General features: G+C 33.3%; 2 protein-coding genes across 2 annotated transcripts in view; both read right to left on the reverse strand.

Moving 5' to 3' along the window:
* Positions 1–1,140: 1,140 nt before the first annotated feature.
* On the reverse strand, positions 1,141–7,312 carry LOC134852900 (serine/threonine-protein kinase NIM1-like). Its single transcript, XM_063868755.1, has 8 exons — positions 6,727–7,312; positions 6,118–6,260; positions 5,139–5,260; positions 3,926–4,075; positions 3,297–3,599; positions 2,383–2,566; positions 1,812–1,999; positions 1,141–1,461 (listed from the first exon to the last, which is right to left on the reverse strand). The coding sequence occupies exons 1-8, from the start codon at positions 6,783–6,785 to the stop codon at positions 1,195–1,197; spliced, it is 1,416 nt and encodes a 471-aa protein (XP_063724825.1). The 5' UTR covers positions 6,786–7,312; the 3' UTR covers positions 1,141–1,194.
* Positions 7,313–14,969: 7,657 nt separating this feature from the next.
* LOC134853387 (U5 small nuclear ribonucleoprotein 40 kDa protein-like) overlaps positions 14,970–23,623 on the reverse strand; it is a 35,858-nt gene continuing 27,204 nt past the window's right edge. Inside the window, exons 6-7 of the mRNA XM_063869378.1 lie at positions 16,738–16,863; positions 14,970–15,408 (exon numbers count right to left, since the gene is read on the reverse strand). Coding sequence (XP_063725448.1) covers positions 15,328–15,408; positions 16,738–16,863 — 207 coding nt within the window. The 3' untranslated portion in view covers positions 14,970–15,327. The remainder of the gene's footprint in view (positions 15,409–16,737; positions 16,864–23,623) is intronic.

Here is a 23,623-nt window from a genome sequence, read left to right on the forward strand (position 1 = left end):
TGACCAAGCAAACCAAGCCAAAAATATCTTTTTAACTAAGGATTTGGTTCGCAAAACATGAAGTTTTTCTAGTCCAGTTAATCAGGTGATGAACAGTTGAAATATTTCAAATTGTTTCAAAGCGGATTCAAACGCTGTTAAATTAAAGGCGAGATGCTTCGTTTCAAAGTTACTCAGATTGTAGTAATTGCTGTCATTGTGTTATTTTTTTGATTCGAAGAGTCAACTCTTTTCCGGTACTTAAGAACTTTTTGGAAATAAATTTGGAGGCTAGTTTAAAATCCGATTAGCAAAATGTTTAAGGCGAGCCCGCAAAATTAACCAGTCACAACGAACATATGGGCGTTAAGTTCTGCCATATACATTCTTTTACTTGACCTAAACAAGAGCGTATTTTCTTTTTAAAAAATGATAGTGTCGGTCAGCCCAAAAAGGACGTCTCACAAAAGTACCAAAACTGAGGACCCTTTGGGTGGTCAGGGGTTCGATTACTAAAGGGGAAGGAAAAATGTCCCCAAAAATCCGCTATTGGAACTAAAACATGTATCCCAACCCTCTCAGTAACATTTAACATGACAAAAAGCAACTTAAACAAGCACTGCAAATGCAGAAAACATAGCCAATAGACCGTTGGAAAAAGTCAATCAACGAAAGTTAACAAAAAATCATCACGACTTTTTTTTTGAAAAAAATCTCAACTTTCAAATTTGAAAGAAAAAAACATGACCAACAATCTCATTGATTTTCTAAAAAAAAAGAGTTTATGATTGACACTCTTCGATTATATTAACCGAATTTGAGAAAACGCGATAGATGATTAAAATTTTATTCCGCTGGGAAATCTGAAATGTAAATTCTAATTTCGAAACTAGAAGTCGATCAAGTTTTTCGTGACCTTTACGTTTTGCTGTAAAGTGAATTTATCCTCAGAAAAAACGGGAAAAAATATCAGCACCTATATTAGAGTCTGAACTGGGTTCAAAGAATCTAGAAAACCACGAACTTATCAAGTAAAAATTCATTTGGTTAATTAACACTAAACAGTTGCTACTTTCAATAGACCATATATTCTACAAATTGCGAAGCCTCCAAAAAAATAACATAAACTATACGTTTCTGCTATGCAGTTCGAAAACCCAGTCAATGTAACATTAAATTCAAGTATTCTCAATTCATCATCATTTCAAATTAAAATTATAAAACAAGACAGGCAGACGACGTTTGCTTTTTGGATTCTGCTTGTTTTCTGCTAGCTTCAATTCGTCTACTTGAACCAGTCCGGTTATTTTCAACCGCTAGCGAACTTCTCTGTGATGACCTCAAACCAACACCACTATCCGGTAACAGCAGTGAACTACTCTTGTTTTCAGCTGTATCTTTATTTTCAAGAGGTAGCTTGCATTGTACTCTGTGCATTAATATTCTGTATATTCCAGTTACTGCTTCTTTTGTATGTTGATTCTGATCCGCAGTCAGTGATGCTAAATTAGCTCAATTAACAATTTTTTCAAGTTTTGGAAAATCAGTTCAATTTTAACTAAGCTAGAAAACATTTTTTTTCTTTTCTTTTCATTTTGGATAAGAAATGATACTTTTCATCGTTCACAAAAAATGTGCTTTTCTGACAAAACTGTTCACCCTTTTCTAGGAAATTTTCTTTTTTCAAAAATTGTTTTTCTTTTCTGGACAATTTTTTTCTTCTTGTCTGGAAAATTGTATCGTTTCTGGAAAAAAGTTATCCTTAGCTAGAAATTTGTTTAAGAGCAAGTTTTAATGCAGTTGTTACTGTTTTACGAACACATATCACTGACTGAAAACGATTGATTTTTCGCAACTTGTTTCGTGAACTCATTGTCTGGTATTCCCAATGCATCTTGCATGTAATGAACTACTCTGAATTTGTCATCGGACAAATTTCTCAAACTTATCGACGATGATTCAATGGGCGATTTCTTCGGGTTTAGTTTGGGTAAATTTTCATTGCTTTCAGGGTACAGTTCTATATTTGTCAAAAGATTACAATATCAGACGAAAACACAATCAATTATACAATTTCCACAAAAAAAGAAAGCTGGCGCCTGCAACATTTGACATTTATATCCTAGATAGTAATTCATATATATTTTTAATCATATAATTTAAATTGAGATCCCACCATACAAAAGCTTCAGAATTCGAAATTTCAATTGCCATAATTGTAAATCAACCATAATTTAACTCAAAATTAAGCCGCTTTCTTCAAAAATATCGAATAGATTGCTGATTCAAGTGTGCAAAGGTATGCTTTTTTTTTTAAAAAAAAGCTAAGTAGAAGTTCGAATCCAGAATAGGATTTTCGATTGATGCGTAATATTAACAGCCTGATATTGTAATCAATCTCACCTATAGTCTCATCATGTTTACCAATGAGCCACTCATGCATGAGTATTTTGTCCACTTTCAGTCTGTTTGTTGGTTTAATAGCGAGAAGTGAAAAGATGAGATGTTTCAGAGGACTGCTCATGAAATCGGGAGTTTGGAATGATCCGGATATTATCACCTGTTTCAGACGGGAGAGAGAATCTGCCTGAAAACAAATCAGAATTTAAAAAATGCTACGAAAAATTTTTACGGAGAGCATCGTAGTTCTTTCTGTAGCAGGAAACCTACGATTATGAATAAAATGAAAAAAAAAATCAAAACTTATTTGCAAAAAAAATATTCAGTAAAAAATTGGTTGCCTGGTTATTCGATTTGTCCTACAATGAGATGAATGGTGCTAACAGATTTCTTCCTGGTAAAAATGCCAGGTTTGGTCCTATTTTGATGAAAGATCAATTTTAATACCATTTATTTCAGTAATTCCCGACTTTCAACTCTCTGAATTCGGTAAGTTCAAAGCTCACAACCGGGCTGCGATGTTTTGCGAGCTTGTCAGTCTCGAAACAAGAACTGCTTATGAAACCCCTAGCAAATCCACCAGGGAAAAGTTTGAAATAGGACAAAATGTGTCAACCGAGCTGACTACCAAGAAAAAACAATATCGCAAAAATTGACAAACAACTGACTTATTTTTAATGCGAACAAGCAACTCAACTATACAACATTCAACCAAGCTCAGCGCGTACGAGTCGTTCTTGACCAAATACCACAGAAACCCAAAACAATGGCCTCAAGTCTGTTAAAAAATTGCAAATGATTAGAAATAACGGGGAAAAAGTTTTTTTTTTCCAATTTTCAACCATAAATTTATTGTACCACCGCAAACTTGATACAAAAAACTGTCTTTACTTTGAGATAAAAAAGGCAATACTTACATTGAAAGGCATCGTTCCCGCAGTGATGAAATACAACAACACTCCCAGTGCCCAAATATCCACCCAGCACCCCACATACGATGGCTCCGTGAACAGTTCCGGGGCAGCATAAGGCGGGGACCCACAGAACGTAGTCAGAGTCTGGCTCGAATCGGACACTGTTGAGAACCCAAAATCACCCAGCTTGGCTATCATGTTTGTGCTGTTTATATTGTTGGTGTTTGTTTTTGAGACCGGATTCTGTGATGGAAAGAGGAATACATTCTCTGCTTTGATGTCACGGTGAACCAGCTTTTTGGAGTGCTAAAAAGTAAACATTAAAAAAATTCAATTTAAAAAATTATTGGCATACACATTGTGAAATTTTGAAGGCTTTAACAATTTATTGCTATAATTTAAACTATAGAAAAAGAAAAAAATCAAATACTATCAACGTTGAAACGAACGAAAATGAAAAGAGTTACTTTAACTTTTTTCCTCAAATTTTGAATAAATTGTTCAATGCTTTCATTTTTGAGCTTGAAAGAGCTGCTATGATAATCGCACGCTAAACTTTTTTACTTCTCCCAAATGCATTTGATTGAATATATTTGAAAACTGCTTAATTTATTAATACTAAATCAGCTTACAATATGACTGATGGCAGAAGTGATCTGGAAGAAGACTGTTTTGGCACTTGTCTCCTCCTTCAGTTTGCCCTGATGAGTCACCAGTCTGTACAACTCCCCTCCCTCCGCGTACTCCAACACAATACACACTCTGGCTGCATCCTCCATCACCTCAACATAAAAGTTAGATCACATCACTTACTTATATAACTTATAACGTTCATTACTCTTATTAATAATACTGAACACAGTGAGATGTCGGGTCACCAATCATAGTGAGACTTTGTTGAGATGTGGGTTCACAGTATTATGGACTCATCAGAACTGTCAAACAGGCAGATTCGGATCTTTCTTAACAGATTATGCTCATCAAATTTAACTTATACGTTTCTTGTACGAGGTCTTTGAAATGCCGAAGTTCTTTTTGCACATAATGTTGCAACAATTTTGATTGTACTTTTGCTCAATTTTAGTAATTCCCAAGTGGTAAATTGAAGTCTTCTACTACTACTAGTCAACAGACAGTTGGAAAGATTCAATGAATGCAAACAAAATATATATAAAAAAAATATATCACGAAAAATCATCACGAATCACGACCTATATAAGAGTCTTCACTACGTTCATCGAATCATAATAAATTGTTTTCAAATGTGGTCATTAATCAAATAGAATTTGAAAAATGGATTCTTTTAAAGTAACATCACTAGCGAGAGCGCCATAAGACTAAAATTAGCCTGTTTTCAGACGTCTCAGACCGAGAATGAAAAACCGTTCGAAGAGAGCCCAACTTGCTCAAAATATTCATCAAAAGAAACATAGAAAGCAGAGTATTGTATAAAGTATAAAAGGCTATTCTCAGTAACCATGTGTTATACGGCAAACCAAAGACTATCCTAAAAGTATGCGAATTACAACAATGAAAACTACAGGAATTTTCTCTCTAGACCTTGTTGCCTTCTAAAAAATATGAATTTTTCCATTTTCTCTTATTTTAATGACTAGTTTATGGCAGGCTAATGATTAGTTCCATCTTTCGGACGTCCAATCAATGGAAATTACCTGGTTTTTCATTTACCCGAAAGCTGACTGCAACGAAGGAAAGAAAGTGTCGACATATTTCAATATTCAATTTAATTTTAAATTCACTATGAAGCTTGCGAAAATAGTTTTACAAATGTTTTATGTGCCCAAATTGTGGATAAGATGCGGATTGAGATTCGATTATTTTTACCTCGAATAGTCGTATGATGTTGGGGTGGTGCAGTTGGAGCATATTGTCCATCTCCCTCTTCAACATCTTCTGAGTTCTCTTGTCCAGACTCAATTTGTCCACCACCTTCACAGCCACACGCTCTAAACAACACTGGGACCATGAAAATCCAACAAATTTGAGTTTTTCTCTCCCCCAACTAGATATGAACAAGGACTTTCAGGTGTTTTCAAGAAGCGATATAAAACACTAATTGAGAAAACAGTTTACATTTTTTGAAATTGAGCAGTCTTTTATTCGTGTTGAGATGAGATACATAAGGCAACAGTTTTCCTCATTAAATACAGAAATAAAAAGGAACAAAATATCAACAAATAAAATAACTTCTCGAAAACTTGCCAATATAAATGACAAAAAAAAACATTCTGCATTTCCAAGAATGCGCCGAAAAACCTTCCGAGAACAAATTTTACTGGAGCAAAATGATCTTTTCACCATTTAACTTGAACTATAATCATATTAAAAGCCTGCTCACTCTCTTATTTTGTTCGAAAGTAGGTTAAAAATCAAAATTTTCAAAACTGTTTTTCTCAACACATATATTTTGAAGAATTTTTAAAGGTCGTTAAAGGAGTTTCGAGAACAACTTACGATCGACACTTTTTTCATAAAACTAAAGCATTTGATAAACTCGATCAATAAGTAAAATTTATATTTCGCGGGAGATCTGAAAATTTAAATCCATAACCGAAGCTAGAAGTCGATCACGTTTTTGTGACTTTTACACTTTTGGTGCTCGGTAGTAGATTTTGCCTTCCTTTTAATAAAGGAAATGAACTGAACTTAAAAAGAAATCCTATGTCAAATCGCGAAAAAGTAAATTTGAACCTGATTTTTGAAAGAAAAAGTCTAACAAAATTTAATGAGACCCGCTGTTTTTTTTGATGAATACCTACAATATCCTTTTTCTTCGAAATATATTTTAGAATATTCGCTTCACCTCTCAATAATGCGTGGGTGGCCAGTCTGACTTTGGAGAAGTTTCCCACCCCTATCTCGCCATGTATTACATAGAGACCAGTTCTTCTTCCAAGAGTGACCTCTCTCTGGACTGAGTCACAGTTGTCCAGCAGGTGCAGTTCCCTGCAAAAAAAAATATTTTATTTATTTTTTTTGAGTAGACCAAATAATGAAAGAACATATGTCAGAATAGTAATTTGGCCCAAGAAAGGGGAGTGCTGTCTGTATGTTGACAACCGCGTATTCATACTCGTCAGTAAGCAGGCAAATACTATATTAATCAATCAGAATTGAGTTGAGAAAGCAAACTTACGAAAAAGGAACAAAGCGCGCCCGCCGACGACCTTACACCAAGAGCTTCAAATAGTCGGCTTGGTAGTCTTTGGCCAATTGAATATTTTTGGTACTAACATGATTGATTCTCTCTACATCTCTAAGCGCAGAGTTTTTACTAGGCTCATTTGAGATGACAAATATTATTAACTTGGGTCATTATATTATGATATTATAATTAATATTATGATGATATTATAATATTCATAACTTGGGTTAATTTTTTATTAACTTGCGTCCAAACATTTCTACCAACCTCTGGTATCGTGTAAGATGTGACGGCACTTCAAGAGTATTGTTGTCGTCAAATCCCATTTCTCTATTCTTTCTTTTATCTCTCAATTCTTCTAATTGAACTTGCTGGTTTATCCAAAGCCACCTTTGAGTGACTTCGACAAACACAAGGTAAAATCAGGTAGATGGTAGATTTAAGTCGAATGCTACCACGTTTAACTGGTCAAGCCTGTTCAATGAATATTAGCATTGAAAAAGACCATAATTTGTTCTTTAGTAAGATAAACTACGGATTCTTTGGGCAAACGACTATTTTTTCAGATTTAATAGCTGCCAATCGAAGTCGCAATGCGTTGTCAAAAAGTCCGAAAACTGTCACAAGTTTCGTTTTGTCCCGCAATTTAGCCGTAAAATGAAGATGATTAACTTTCGAATCTAAGTTGGAAACCTAAGTTGTCTAAGTTTGATTAAAATTTAATATTACGCTGATAAAAGCTTAGATTAAGAGAGTATTTTCGAAACGAAAAATGATTAAATTCGTTTAACAAAAGTACACAAGTTGCTTAGACTTAGATTGATGTATATCAAATTGAAGAAAAAAACAGCTGGACATAGATTTGTCTATGTTACTTTTTAAAACTTATACAACTCTTAATTTGAATACGCACACAAAACAGCTGATACTCAAGAATTGAGAGTTAAAAAGCCAAATTTTTATGATAAGACAGATTGATGTCTAATTTTGACCAATTTCAATCAAATGTTTTTTAAATTCAAGTGTCGTATAGTCTGCATGCATTGCTTCACAAAAACCAATGAAAAATCAGCCGGATTAAATGCAGCAAAAGAACAAATCAATTTGCATAAGCAACCAAAAAACCTCCGGACAAAGGGTCTTAAGCTCAATAAAAATAATTACCAAAAAGAAAAATAAATTCTGCAATTAGACCAGTATAAATTTAACCCCATAACATTTTTGTGATTTAAAAAAATGAAAACACTTATTGTACCTACAAATTCGCCCGTTTTTATTTATGACCGGAACTTACTCAATATTTGAGTCAAGATCTCCCAGCGGTTTGCTTAGTAAATTACTTGAAGCTCAATGGAAAATAAATTATTGATACGAATCTTCGGATACAAAGCCAAAAGAAAATTGGAAAAGAGTCAATGAACGCAAAGAAATATTATAAAAATACTGACTTGTTCTTCTTTGAAACTCGAATGTTGAAATTTTTCAAAAAAAAGCCAGCAGACAGTTGAAAAAGAGTCAATGCAGGCAAATAAGAAAGCTAGTTTATTGAAATATATGCTCTCAATGCTCCTTGGCTTACAAGAACCATTTATGACTGACACCTTTTTGATTAAATTAACCCAATTTGAAAAATTTGGAAGGTAAAGCTTTTATTTCGCTGGGAAATCTGATAATTAAATTCAACTTTTGAAACAAGATTTCGATCACGTTTTCGTGACGTTTGAAATTTCCTGATCGATAATGGAAATTGCCTTCCGTTTAATAAAAGAAATAAAGTTAATTTAAACATAGCCAACAGACGGTTGGAAAAAAAGTCAACAAGCGCAAGTAAACAAAAAACTTTTTTTGTTGAAAAAAAAATTTCGTTTGACTTATTTTTTTTAAAAAAAAAACTCCAAATTTGGAACTTCAAAAGAAATATTAGAGACCAGTTCTTCTTCCAAGAGTGACCTCTCTCTGGACCGAGTCACAGTTTTCCAGCAGGTGCAGTTCCCTGCAAAAAAAAATATTTAATTTATTTTTCTTGAGTACACCAAATAATTAAGAACATACGTCAGAATAGTAATTTGGCCCAAGAAACGGGAGTGTTGATGTATGTTGACAACCGCGTATTCATACTCGTCAGTCAGCAGGCAAATACTATATTAATCAATCAGAATTGAGTTGAGAAAGCAAACTTACAAAAAAGGAACAAAGCGCGCCCGCCAACGACCTTACACCAAGAGCTTCAAATAGTCGGCTTGGTAGTCTTTGACCAAGTGAATATTTTTGGTACTAACAGGATTGATTTTATCTTTTGGAACAAACGGGACTGATTTATCATTGTGGTAAGTGTGAATACCCACCACAGGTAGCTTTATGTTCAGATGATTAACAACACAAACAATTTGGGCTAAACTCATGACATAAGTAACGAAAACTAAAATTTTCAACCAATCAGCGTCCTTTAAAAAGTCTATAAATAACCGAGTTGCACGCTTATTTATTTCAATTTTTTAAACCAATGAATTGTTATTGGCCATTATAACTTTAATGGATTCGGAGAAATGTGAATGGAGTTAACCAATCAGAAGCTTTTAAATCAGAAATCTTTCTTACATACACTCAAATATTAGTCTGGGAAGCTATTATGATTTTTTTCTGTTTTCCGTTCTTTACCGACGAGGCAAGTAAGATTTTTTCATATCTGCCAAAATATGATAGAAGTCAAGAGTAACGACATCGCTAAATAGCCATCATATGACATAAAGGATACGACATAATTTCAAAATGAGAAGCAATTTCATAAATTAAACTAAGTTGAGTCAAAATCCGCCACCCTAAATTGCTTCGGGGACACAGCTTCGAGTATTTTATTCTCTCTACATCTCTAAGCGCAGAGTTTTTACTAGGCCCATTTGAGATGGCGAATATTATTAACTTGGGTCATTATATCATGATATTATAATTAATATTATGATGATATTATAATATTCATAACTTGGGTTAATTTTTTATTAACTTGCGTCCAAACATTTCTACCAACCTCTGGTATCGTAAAAGATGTGACGGCACTTCAAGAGTATTGTTGTCGTCAAATCCCATTTCTCTATTCTTTCTTTTATCTCTCAATTCTTCTAATTGAACTTGCTGGTTTATCCAAAGCCACATTTGAGTGACTTCGACAAACACAAGGTAAAATCAGGTGGATGGTAGATTTAAGTCGAATGCTACCACGTTTAACTGGTCAAGCCTGTTCAATGAATATTAGCATTGAAAAAGACCATAATTTGTTCTTTAGTAAGATAAACTACGGATTCTTTGGGCAAACGACTATTTTTTCAGATTTAATAGCTGCCAATCGAAGTCGCAATGCGTTGTCAAAAAGTTCGAAAACTGTCACAAGTTTCGTTTTGTCCCGCAATTTAGCCGTAAAATGAAGATGATTAACTTTCGAATCTAAGTTGGAAACCTAAGTTGTCTAAGTTTGATTAAAATTTAATATTACGCTGATAAAAGCTTAGATTAAGAGAGTATTTTCGAAACGAAAAATGATTAAATTCGTTTAACAAAAGTACACAAGTTGCTTAGACTTAGATTGATGTATATCAAATTGAAGAAAAAAACAGCTGGACATAGATTTGTCTATGTTACTTTTTAAAACTTATACAACTCTTAATTTGAATACGCACACAAAACAGCTGATACTCAAGAATTGAGAGTTAAAAAGCCAAATTTTTATGATAAGACAGATTGATGTCTAATTTTGACCAAATTCAATCAAATGTTTTTTAAATTCAAGTGTCGTATAGTCTGCATACATTGCTTCACAAAAACCAATGAAAAAACAGCCGGATTAAATGCAGCAAAAGAACAAATCAATTTGAATAAGCAACCAAAAAACCTCCGGACAAAGGGTCTTAAGCTCAATAAAAATAATTACCAAAAAGAAAAATAAATTCTGCAATTAGACCAGTATAAATTTAACCCCACAACATTTTTGTGATTTAAAAAAATGAAAACACTTATTGTACCTACAAATTCGCCCGTTTTTATTTATGACCGGAACTTACTCAATATTTGAGTCAAGATCTCCCAGCGGTTTGCTTAGTAAATTACTTGAAGCTATGGAAAATAAATTATTGATACGAATCTTCGGATACAAAGCCAAAAGAAAATTGGAAAAGAGTCAATGAACGCAAAGAAATATTATAAAAATACTGACTTGTTCTTCTTTGAAACTCGAATGTTGAAATTTTTCAAAAAAAAAAGCCAGCAGACAGTTGAAAAAGAGTCAATGCAGGCAAATAAGAAAGCTAGTTTATTGAAATATATGCTCTCAATGCTCCTTGGCTTACAAGAACCATTTATGACTGACACCTTTTTGATTAAATTAACCCAATTTGAAAAATTTGGAAGATAAAGCTTTTATTTCGCTGGGAAATCTGATAATTAAATTCAACTTTTGAAACAAGATTTCGATCACGTTTTCGTGACGTTTAAAATTTCCTGATCGATAATGGAAATTGCCTTCCGTTTAATAAAAGAAATAAAGTTAATTTAAACCTAGCCAACAGACGGTTGGAAAAAAAGTCAACAAGCGCAAGTAAACAAAAAACTTTTTTTGTTGAAAAAAAATTTCGTTTTACTTATTTCTTTTGAAAAAAAAACTCCAAATTTGGAACTTCAAAAGAAATATTAGAGACCAGTTCTTCTTCCAAGAGTGACCTCTCTCTGGACCGAGTCACAGTTTTCCAGCAGGTGCAGTTCCCTGCAAAAAAAAATATTTAATTTATTTTTCTTGAGTACACCAAATAATTAAGAACATACGTCAGAATAGTAATTTGGCCCAAGAAACGGGAGTGCTGATGTATGTTGACAACCGCGTATTCATACTCGTCAGTCAGCAGGCAAATACTATATTAATCAATCAGAATTGAGTTGAGAAAGCAAACTTACAAAAAAGGAACAAAGCGCGCCCGCCAACGACCTTACACCAAGAGCTTCAAATAGTCGGCTTGGTAGTCTTTGACCAATTGAATATTTTTGGTACTAACAGGATTGATTTTATCTTTTGGAACAAATGGGACTGATTTATCATTGTGGTAAGTGTGAATACCCACCACAGGTAGCTTTATGTTCAGATGATTAACAACAAACAATTTGGGCTAAACTCATGACATAAGTACCGAAAACTAAAATTTTCAACCAATCAGCGTCCTTTAAAAAGTCCATAAATAACCGAGTTGCACGCTTATTTATTTCAATTTTTTAAACCAATGAATTGTTATTGGCCATTATAACTTTAATGGATTCGGAGAAATGTGAATGGAGTTAACCAATCAGAAGCTTTTAAATCAGAAATCTTTCTTACATACACTCAAATATTAGTCTGGGAAGCTATTATGATTTTTTTTCTGTTTTCCGTTCTTTACCGACGAGGCAAGTAAGATTTTTTCATATCTGCCAAAATATGATAGAAGTCAAGAGTAACGACATCGCTAAATAGCCATCATATGACAAAGGATACGACATAATTTCAAAATGAGAAGCAATTTCATAAATTAAACTAAGTTGAGTCAAAATCCGCCACCCTAAATTGCTTCGGGGACACAGCTTCGAGTATTTTATTCTCTCTACATCTCTAAGCGCAGAGTTTTTACTAGGCCCATTTGAGATGGCGAATATTATTAACTTGGGTCATTATATTATGATATTATAATTAATATTATGATGATATTATAATATTCATAACTTGGGTTAATTTTTTATTAACTTGCGTCCAAACATTTCTACCAACCTCTGGTATCGTGTAAGATGTGACGGCACTTCAAGAGTATTGTTGTCGTCAAATCCCATTTCTCTATTCTTTCTTTTATCTCTCAATTCTTCTAATTGAACTTGCTGGTTTATCCAAAGCCACCTTTGAGTGACTTCGACAAACACAAGGTAAAATCAGGTAGATGGTAGATTTAAGTCGAATGCTACCACGTTTAACTGGTCAAGCCTGTTCAATGAATATTAGCATTGAAAAAGACCATAATTTGTTCTTTAGTAAGATAAACTACGGATTCTTTGGGCAAACGACTATTTTTTCAGATTTAATAGCTGCCAATCGAAGTCGCAATGCGTTGTCAAAAAGTCCGAAAACTGTCACAAGTTTCGTTTTGTCCCGCAATTTAGCCGTAAAATGAAGATGATTAACTTTCGAATCTAAGTTGGAAACCTAAGTTGTCTAAGTTTGATTAAAATTTAATATTACGCTGATAAAAGCTTAGATTAAGAGAGTATTTTCGAAACGAAAAATGATTAAATTCGTTTAACAAAAGTACACAAGTTGCTTAGACTTAGATTGATGTATATCAAATTGAAGAAAAAAACAGCTGGACATAGATTTGTCTATGTTACTTTTTAAAACTTATACAACTCTTAATTTGAATACGCACACAAAACAGCTGATACTCAAGAATTGAGAGTTAAAAAGCCAAATTTTTATGATAAGACAGATTGATGTCTAATTTTGACCAAATTCAATCAAATGTTTTTTAAATTCAAGTGTCGTATAGTCTGCATGCATTGCTTCACAAAAACCAATGAAAAATAAGCCGGATTAAATGCAGCAAAAGAACAAATCAATTTGAATAAGCAACCAAAAAACCTCCGGACAAAGGGTCTTAAGCTCAATAAAAATAATTACCAAAAAGAAAAATAAATTCTGCAATTAGACCAGTATAAATTTAACCCCATAACATTTTTGTGATTCAAAAAAATGAAAACACTTATTGTACCTACAAATTCGCCCGTTTTTATTTATGACCGGAACTTACTCAATATTTGAGTCAAGATCTCCCAGCGGTTTGCTTAGTAAATTACTTGAAGCTCAATGGAAAATAAATTATTGATACGAATCTTCGGATACAAAGCCAAAAGAAAGTTGGAAAAGAGTCAATGAACGCAAAGAAATATTATAAAAATACTGACTTGTTCTTCTTTGAAACTCGAATGTTGAAAATTTTCAAAAAAAAAGCCAGCAGACAGTTGAAAAAGAGTCAATGCAGGCAAATAAGAAAGCTAGTTTATTGAAATATATGCTCTTAATGCTCCTTGGCTTACAAGAACCATTTATGACTGACACCTTTTTGATTAAAGTAACCCAATTTGAAAAATTTGGAAGGTAAAGCTTTTATTTCGCTGGGAAATCTGATAATTAAATTCCACTTTTGAAACAAGATTTCGATCACGTTTTCGTGACGTTTGAAATTTCCTGATCGATAATGGAAATTGCCCTCCGTTTAATAAAAGAAATAAAGTTAATTTAAACATAGCCAACAGACGGTTGGAAAAAAGTCAACAAGCGCAAATAAACAAAAAACTTTTTTTGTTGAAAAAAATTTCGTTTATGACTTATTTTTTTTGCAAAAAAAACTCCAAATTTGGAACTTCAAAAGAAATGTTAGATTTCTTTAGAGCACTTTGAATTCTAGAACTATTTTAGATTGACACTTTTTTATTAAATTAACCCAGGTAAAGATTTATTTCGCTGGGAAATCTAATAATCAGACTCAATTTTCGAAATTAGAAGTCGATCACGTTTTTCGTGACTTTTTCACTTTTGCTGGACGATAGATGAGTTTGCCTTCGGTTTAACAAAGAAATTGAACTGAACTTGAAGAAATCATAAGTCACAGCGCGAAAAAGTAAATTAAATTAGAGCCTAAAGTAAAAAGAATCATCGCGACCTATATAAGAGTCTGAACTACGTTCATCGACCCTCAAAAGGAAATCAAGAATCAACCCGCGTAAAACTGAGCCTATATAAAATTTAAGCCTGAAATAATTCTAAAAAAAACAAGGATAGCCCGTTACTGTGCAAGTAGCACAGAATGTTCCGACCAGTCTTAGGAAATTACAACAATTTTTCCAATAAGTGTCGGTTTTTCGCCTTGGTGTGACAAAGGAATCTGAGCGAAAAAAAGCTGATGCATTTTTCTCAGTCATTGTAAAATATGCAAATTGGTAAACAATTTTTGAAGACAAAAAACAAGAACAACAAAAAAAATAAATTATTTCAATTTTTTTAAAAATTGTTTTGCCAAAAGTTTCTTATTCCTAAGATGCTGCTTAAACTCCAAAAAATAACTTCATGAGAGTAAAACTAATTTTTCAAGGCTTCAATTAGGCATAAATAAGCTAATGTAAGCCTGCTCAATCGCTCGAAATTAGACGAAAAATCAAAAATTTCAAACCGGTTTTTCTCGACACAGGTTCGAATAACGACTGAAATAGCTTTAATATGATAAATCTTTCAACCCAGTCCGATCATTATTTGTGGTACCTGATTTTGCGTGGAAAAAAAAACACCCAAATACAAATTTCCTCCCCATTTTCAATGTCGGAACAAAAAAGTTGCAACCAATATAAGATTCATCGATTCCTAATAAGTTTTTTATGCTTAGAGTTTTTCCAGCTAACATGATACACAATGATACGATGAGATGTTTCTATGAATATCTATGAATACTTACGATTGCTTCTCAATTTATAATATATTCAATTCAAAAGACAAAACACTATTTTTAAATCAAACAGGACAAATAATGAAATAAATTTTCAATTTAACAAATGAACCATAAAGGTTGTTGAAGTTGTCTTCCATCAATATTGCAAATCGTCAACCATAATTGCCTCTTCAGACAAGTTCTTCGAGTCAGGATCCAAATTCAATTTTGGAAGCGTAAATTTTTTTCTGATACTAGTTATTAACTAAGTATCTTAGCTTCGCAATTGACACCATTTATTGGCAGCTAACTTCTGTCATAAGAATAAATCATTTCCAAGACAAAAACAGAAAGTTCATTGAGCTTTGAGACAAAATGATGCCGAAATCCGTCATAGGTTGAGTTCTCCGAGGTAGATAACTTTGTCACTGGATCCAGATGCTATGATTGGTTCTGTTGGGTGAAAGTCGACCTAGATAAAAAAGAAAAAAAATTACTTCATTTCAGAGAAATAATTCGTTCTATTGCTAATCAATCTACTTTTCTCAATTTTTGAAGAAAACCGAATACTCGATTTGAAAAATTATAATCTGAACAAATCAACTACTTTCTTCTTTGGTTCTTTGTCGACTTTTTTTACAAAACAATCAAAAAGATCAGTTCCGATTCTCACAGTAATTTTTTTTGTCGCTTAATTGCATTTTATTGATCCATTAATTATTCGTGTTTTTTCGAACTTTTCGAGTTTGCAATTTTACACTCGAAACAACAGTGCATTAAATACCAACAACTATGTGAAGGAAGGCAAAAAAAGCATATGAAGTAAAGAAATAAGCAGACCTAAGACAATTTTGTGCAAAAAAAGTCGGCAAAAACAATTGATTACTTATGCAGCTTAAACTATCACGTCTAGATTTTTCTAAGGAATAAGCCTATCACCAATAATTCAATCATTCTGCTTCTGATATCAAAAAAGCTTTAACGGTTACGTATACAGTTCATAAAGTAGTCAGGTCGCAAAGAATACAAATACTGCATTAAGCAATCAAAATCGCGTTAAGAAATCAAACGTACGAAATCAAACGTGTTTTCGTTCCGATCATTTGGAAAAAGGGGAGGAAGTTTGTATTCGGATGTTTTAACTTTTTTAAAATGTTTTTGTTTTCCACGCAAAATCATATACCACAAATAATCATCGGACTGGGTCGAGCGATGTATCACATTAAAGTTCTTTCAATCGTGATTTGAACGACATTAAAAACTGCAAAAATTTTTCCCAGTGTCGAGAGAAATTTTTGATTTGTCCTAATTGCGAGCTAAAAAAAAGGGTGAGCTTCCAGGCTTAGAATAGGTTATTTATGCTTGATTTAAGCCGTGAAAACTTAATTTTATTTTTTAACGCCATTTTTGGAATCAAAAACGTCAAAAAAAAATCTGCAAAAAATCGTATAATTATCAAAAAAAAATTCTCAATTATTTTTGCAGAAAATTTTTTTGATAGTTTTACGATTTTTTATTCGCTTTTCTAATCATTTTTCTATTAAAAAAACTGTTTCCAATTGTCGATTATGCCCAAGTTTATTTTTTCGTTCAGATCTTTTTATCACACCACGCAGAAAAAATACGAATTTGAAAACCTTTTTTGTATTTTTCAAAGAATATGGTCGGAAAATTCTGTGCTATTTGCACAGTAACTTGCTATCTTTGTTCTTATCTCGATTCTGGTTATTTAATATTTTTATTTGTTTACTTTTCGACGAGTATGAGTCTACTTTTTAATTGCACTCCAGCTTCAACTTGCCTCGTTGACGGATCCATTGTGTCCTGGTAGTTTGTACATGATGCGTCTAGTTATAGTGTCCCACACATACACGAACTTGTCAGCTGATCCACAGGCTACTCGAGTTCCACTTTTGTGCCAGTGGGCCTGGAAATCATTCCCAAAAATATACAAAAAATCAAATAGAAAAGCTATTTGAGATAGATATGACAAGTGCTAATCACACTCGTGAGCACAAAAAACTTAAGACACTTTAACGTTGCTTTTAAATATTTGATTGAAGACATTGAAGGAGGTACGCTTTGTGTTTTACACTCAGTACATCATAATAATAATATTAATTATATGAAAAACACAGTAACCGTAATCAAGTATTTTAAAGCAACACAGAGGCAAAGCGGAGCTTCGTATCAATTGCGATACAATGCTAGCAAAGATTTGCACGATAGCGAACAGAGACGGAAAAAACAGAGACCGATTATTTTTTCTAAAAATTCAATTTAAAAAAAGAGAAACAAACAAGCATTAAATACACTTATACTAATTGCCGAGTGCCCACTAAGCCGGCCATATGTGGGTAGACCACCATGGAGAAAAACCATACCAAATTTGCGTCATTAAAAACTTTGAGCAATTAGGTTTCAAAAACTTGAGCTTTTGCACAACAGCCGACCCGAACTTATTTAAAATAACCAATTATTGCCCTACAATAGACTCAAAACAACTTGAACAAGCCGACAGAGCATGAGAGCCGAAACCATTTAGAACGAAAAAAAATTTGAGGTAAAAAGCAATTAAAGAAAATATGCAAGCCAGGGCTAGTAAAATTAAAATTACCAAAAATCTACAAAAACTTGCAATTGCAAGAAAAATTGCATAAAGCACAAGAACAATACAAGATGTGGCAACTAAGCCGACAAAACATAAGCAATTGGCCGACAAGGCAATTTTTACGGAAAAAACTCAAATTCATACATACTGCAAAAAAATAAGGTCCAGCCGGGACTCGAACTCCAGAAGTTATGATGCCACAGCAGCCGCACTTCATCCAGACCAAGTGAGGAAGCCAGGTTACATATATTGAAGCCAGGTTTTTGAAACTCTAATGGCGTATTAAGAAGGAAAAGGCAAAAATGTAGTCATTTCAATAGCGGCACTGACTTAACCGTCAGATAGCTTGGTCATGGGAACTAGTTACCGAAAAAAATCTCGCGTCTAACGGACTGATAGCTTGTTATGCTGCGAGCGGTACTTAATGACAATTAAACAGTCTTTTCTAAATAAAAATGCTATGTTTCCTACTGGAGATCAAAACTGGATTTTTTAATGCGCGGGGAGAATTTTGGCCAGTAAAAGGCGTAATTTGCGTTAAATTAGCAGAAAAATGTGAAGACAACTATAAAAAACCTTAGTCAACAGGCAGTTGGAAACAGTCAATGAACGCAAGGTAACCGAAAAAAAATACTGACTGTGTTTTGAATACAAAAACTTTCGAATTTCACAGAAACAAAATATGTAGCCCTAAGGCTCTTTAAATTTCACGAACAATCCATGATTGACAATTTTTGATAGAACTAACCCATTTCCAGAAAAGTGGATCACTAGGTAAAGCAATTTAATCCGCTGGGAAATCTTTTGAAACTAGAAGTAGATCATATTTTGTGGCCATTACATTTTTGATCGATAGAGGAGTTTGCCGTCTGTATTAAGATCATATTGTTAACTCAAAGGTTTTTAACATGTTAACATAAAAACACGTTAAAAACAATTTTTAGCTTTAAAACCACTCATTGAGTTGCTTAAACACTCATTGATTTGTTTAAAGAGATAAGCCAGCTTTCCAGCCTTCTTGACGCCACAAGAACTTCGGGAGTTTTCCATAGATAACTCCAAGAGTTGAGAAACACCGCTCGACTCCAGCACTGGAGGAGATAGCATTGGCCTAGTCGACGAACTTTTTTTGATGAAATATAAAAAAAATGCATTCGAATTGAAAGCCCGAATTGTTAAAAGCTATCTGTTAATAACGTGTTAAACATAGATATGTTAATAACATCTTGTTAACAACATGTAACCCTGCGTTTAACAAAAGAAATGAACTGAAATTGAAATTAAATCAATCACAAAACAATACCCCACGAATCCGCTGCTGGGTACATCAAGAGAAACAATTAAGCAAAATTACCAGTAAAACTTCTGGATAAAAAAACTGTACTTTCTTTTGTTACGGTTGAAAAACACCAGCCAAAAACTGTGCGACGATTATCTTTAGCTTCCTGGGAAAAACACGACAACACTACCTAAATAAGCGATAAATCACTTCGTTCAAAAACACAAGAATTTTTTTTGTAAAAATTGACAAAATCTACTATTTTAATTTGAAGTTGCGTTAAAAACGTTACGTTAAGCATATGTAAGCATACCGAAAGCAAAGAATAACACAGAGGCATAGCTCAAACATTACAAAAATCAGCTCTAGAAAGTGCATAAAAATAGAAAAAAGCCTCGAATAAGCAAAAATTAGGCTAGGTCTAGAATTCGATCTGCGACCTACTGCAATCAAGAGATTTTGAGTCTCACGCACTAACCACTTAACCACGCTCGCTTAACCACCGACAAACACTAGTCACGAATAAAGCAGCTACATATGCCAACAAATTGCCAACGCGAATAGACACCAGTTTCCAAGTAATAATTTGGAATATAACAAGCTGAAACAATCCACGCAAATTTTGCATGCAACAAAATTCTACGCATAAAGCCACATCAACAACAAATTATGCATTTCAAAAAAATGCGAGATATATTGAGATACAAATTTTCTGAAATGGAGTTTTCATTATTGTTATGTTGTTTGAAACAAATCATTTTTTTCAGTTCATTTGATGAACTAAAAATGCATCAACTGTGTGAAATTATTACTATTCGAATGTCAAAGCACATGCTATCAAAAAGGTGTAATTTGCCCCAAAAGTGGTACCAACTTTTCGACTTGGATTAGAAAAAAAGGCTCTTAATAATTCATTAAGATGACGCTAGTGTTAAAAAAATGAAGTGGAAAAAAAACAGGCTGAACCAAACTTTTTGTATGTCTCGATAAAAGAAAATTAGTGTCTCAGTTAAAGCTGCAAGAACCTGTTGAAATTTTTTTGAATTTGTTACACTGATGCCGGGTATTTTCAAAATTGAGCTTTATTCAAAATCTTAGTTGTTTCTCGACTAAAACAAGTGTGAATTTTCCCAAGGACATTATTTTTTTTTAAAGTAAACGAAAGTAAACGAGTCGCAGCTTTAAGGGAAAAAAAACATTTCTCAAATGGTATTTACGGTTGAGCCCTTAATCTCAGATTTTTTTGGGTAGTATTAAAGAAAAGTCAGAAAGGTGACGCTCAAAGTAGATCGTGACCGGGTTTCTCGATTAAACATTTAACCTAAGAATTATAAGGGTAGTTTTCGGGATAAGCCAACGAGTTTCAAGAAAATGGTAGTGGCCCTTTATGCAGGTAGCCTTACAACAACCTGTTTTTCGATAAAACCTTTGATATCAGAATTGGCAGGATAGTTATAGAAAAAACACAAAAACTTCCAAACTGTCAACGAATCAAAAATACGACATTTTCAAGAATCATAACTTTTTATCTGAAAACATTTGGGCGTATCTGCTTATGCAGAAGGGAGTCACGCAACCTGTTATTTCGAGTATGTCCTAAAATCAGATAAGGGAGGGCAGCTAACGAGAAAGGCCAACTAGTTCAAAAAACGAAACAAAAGAAGACTTTTCCGTGTACCATAACCTCATGAGTAAAAAATTGGCGCTTTTCGATTAGCCCAAAATCTCAAGACTTGAGAAGGTAGTTCTCAACACAAGCCAAAAAAGTGAAAAATCACAAATATGACGGTAACTTTTTTCTTAACGAATTTGGGTATAACCGACAAAGCGGGAAAACTTCCAACAACCTTTTTTCTCCCTTGAGCCCAAAATTTCAGATATGGGTTTTTCGAGAGAAGTGAAAAAATTTCAAAAAACCGTCAAAAAAATATAAAACATTTTTCCGCGGACCAGCACTTTTTGTGATAAAAAATGGGCAGAACCGCTTTAACAGAGAAACTTCACTCAACCTGTTCTACAGATTGAAACACAAATCTCAGATTTGGAAGGGTATTTTTTGAGTGCAGACTTTTCCGAGGGCCATTATGCTTTGCGCAGGGGTGGGGGAATTACCACAACCCGCTGTATCCGCTTAACCCAAAACAATAGGACGATGGTTTTGGGTCAGATATTCCTCCAAAATATTTTTTGAAGGCTGAAGACATTGTGTAAAAGGATATTCTTTTTTTTTTGAAAATCGATACGATAGTATTTCCCAATTCCATGCATTCCCAATTAGTATACCCAATTCCATGCATTCAAAATTCCTGTTTTTATCAAACAGGATTTTAAGAAAAACATGCCGAGCGAAACGTCTGATTTATAAAAGATAGGAAAAAATTCAGTTGGAAAAAAAGTAATGAACGCAAATAAACAAAAATAACATAACTTTCTTGAAAAAATCTCAACTTTGGAAATTCAAAGAAAAAAATAGATGCCCTCAGGCTCTTCGAATTTCTAGAACAAATTAAGACTGGCGTATATATTTTTTTGATAATATAAACCCAATTAGAGAAAACTGGATCAATATATAAGATTTATATTCCGCTGGAATTCTAAAAATTAAATTCAAATTTCGAAACTAGAAATTGTTCACGTTTTTTCGAGCGATTTCCACGTTCGTATTTGGAGAGTGCTTGCTATTAAGGTCACTTTCAACAGATGAATTTCAATTGAATTCAAAAAGTAGGTATATACCTGTACATTCATAAATGCATCAATATGCATCAATATAGGTAAATCTGTAGTTATTAGAGACTTTTCCTGAAAACCTGGAAAAAAAAATCAACAAGAACTATATAAGCGTCTTCATTACGTTCGCATTACTCTTAATTAGCAACGGGACAAAACTTTCGAAGCGGAAACAACGCAGAAATCAGTTGAACCGAAAAAAATTGACTTACAAAATTTTTTTTTAATATTCAAGTGCCCCTGAACTACAACGAAAAACAATTGCACTTGCACTTCATTGAAAGTTATATACAGCGCAAGAAAAGTCCGTGATGTGGCACCTAAGCTGACAAAACTTGAGCAGACAAACGAAATCCCTACAATTCAACTTTTACCGGAAAAAAAAACCAATTTGATTCATACAGAAAGAAAAACAAAGCGATGTCCCAGAGCTTAGGGTGAAAAAGCGACCGCGTTGCATCCAGGCCAAGTGCTAAGGAGCCTGAAAGCTGTTAAAATTCAATATTAAATGCAATTTCTTGTAAGAGAAACTATTTACGGGAAAAATTTTAGTTCCCGTTTAAGATATTTTTGATTTTTTGACCGTTTTTTACTCTTGCGGGAGCAAGTGCCTTTTATTCGGGAACTAGATTTTGATTTTTCCGAGGGCACTAACTCGTTGTGTGAAAAAATTTGGCGTTAGCTTAAAATGCTCTCTCCATTGAGCCCAAAATTTCAGATTTGGGATGGTAGTTTTGGATAAAATAAAAAAGTCCTAAAATATGGGTCGAAAACTCTCACGATAGAAATTTCGGAAGCCTGTAGAAAAAAGTTTTTGAAAGAGAGGATTTTGCAGGCAGACAGTGGTCCTGCTATTGGCAACTCTTTTTTAAAAGTCGTTAGAGTAGTTAGTGAGAAAAAAAATAAAGTTTTTGCAAAAAGCTTAAAACTTTCCTAAGCGTCAAAAAAACATATACCATTTATTTTCATAGCACCTGTTTTCATTTAAAAGTTATAATTGGACTGAACATAAACTAAGTCAATGTTCAGTTGATTTGATACGTCTTATCGATTCGAAATTGCTGAATACCTTTCAGGTTATATATATTACATATACCACATTAAAACAATTTTTAGAAAACAGCACGTCTTATTAAAGTAATTGGACATTCGAACTCTGTACCAACATCTTTGATAGTAAAGCATTGCTGCATTGATTTGCAAGAAAGCATAGAACTGCATTGCTGAAAAATTGCATAAAACCATAATTATCTTTATCAAATAGCAGCGAAAAACAAAATTAAAGAAACAATCTGATATTTTTCTCATAAGAACGTTTTTGATACGCGAACACAAAAACAATTATTTTCGTCTAGCTTTTATTGTTCCGAACTTTGAAGAAAGTAAAGAAATATTTAGGCTGGGGATGGTTTTTTATTCAGACATTTTCGGCGATCGAGAGCAGGGTTTCCGATAAAAACATCTTAACACCGAGAATGGTATGACCCTCGTGAATTCAAATATATATATATATATATATATATATATATATATATATATATATATATATAAAATTTAAACTGCGCAGATTTATGAGACAAGAATTCTCTCGTCCTCAAAATTGTTCAAAATTGATTTCCAAATTTCCAAATCAGACCACACATACTGACATTGGATCTAAGGTAGGAAAGACAATCACACCTGAGTAATTATAAGTTATCAGACTTTCGTTCCAGAAACTGTTTGAGAGAAACTTTCAGGCATTTGCCCTGATTCGAGCAATCTTTTATTCAATTGATATTAATTTTCAATTTTGTTTACTTTGTAAAAACTCCTACTAATAAGCGGTCAGCAAGCAGACAAACTTCCTTTCAAACTCAAAAGGAAGCGTAGAATGGCTCAAATCTGCGCCGCGGCTTTTGATTTTTTCAATGTCAAGAATAAATTCAAACCAATTTTTTTTTCAGATCCAACTTTACACTTTTAGGCTAACTCAAATGACCTACAGTAGATTTTTTTCCTGGCCAAGTATTAATTTTGAAAACAATTTCTGTTTAAACCATTAACTTCTTTCATACACACAAAATA

Source organism: Symsagittifera roscoffensis, chromosome 8 (genome assembly GCF_963678635.1).
Source record: "Symsagittifera roscoffensis chromosome 8, txSymRosc1.1, whole genome shotgun sequence".
Taxonomy (NCBI): domain Eukaryota; kingdom Metazoa; phylum Xenacoelomorpha; order Acoela; family Convolutidae; genus Symsagittifera; species Symsagittifera roscoffensis.

Excerpts from the sequence above, each read along its gene's own strand:
- LOC134852900 (XM_063868755.1), bottom strand. The coding sequence starts at position 6,785 with ATGGGATTTGACGACAACAATACTCTTGAAGTGCCGTCACATCTTACA. Across the intron at positions 6,261-6,726 it reads CATCTTACACGATACCAGAG|GGAACTGCACCTGCTGGACA; the intron begins GTTGGTAGAAAT and ends TTTTTTTTGCAG. Across the intron at positions 2,000-2,382 it reads TAAACATGATGAGACTATAG|AACTGTACCCTGAAAGCAAT; the intron begins GTGAGATTGATT and ends TGACAAATATAG.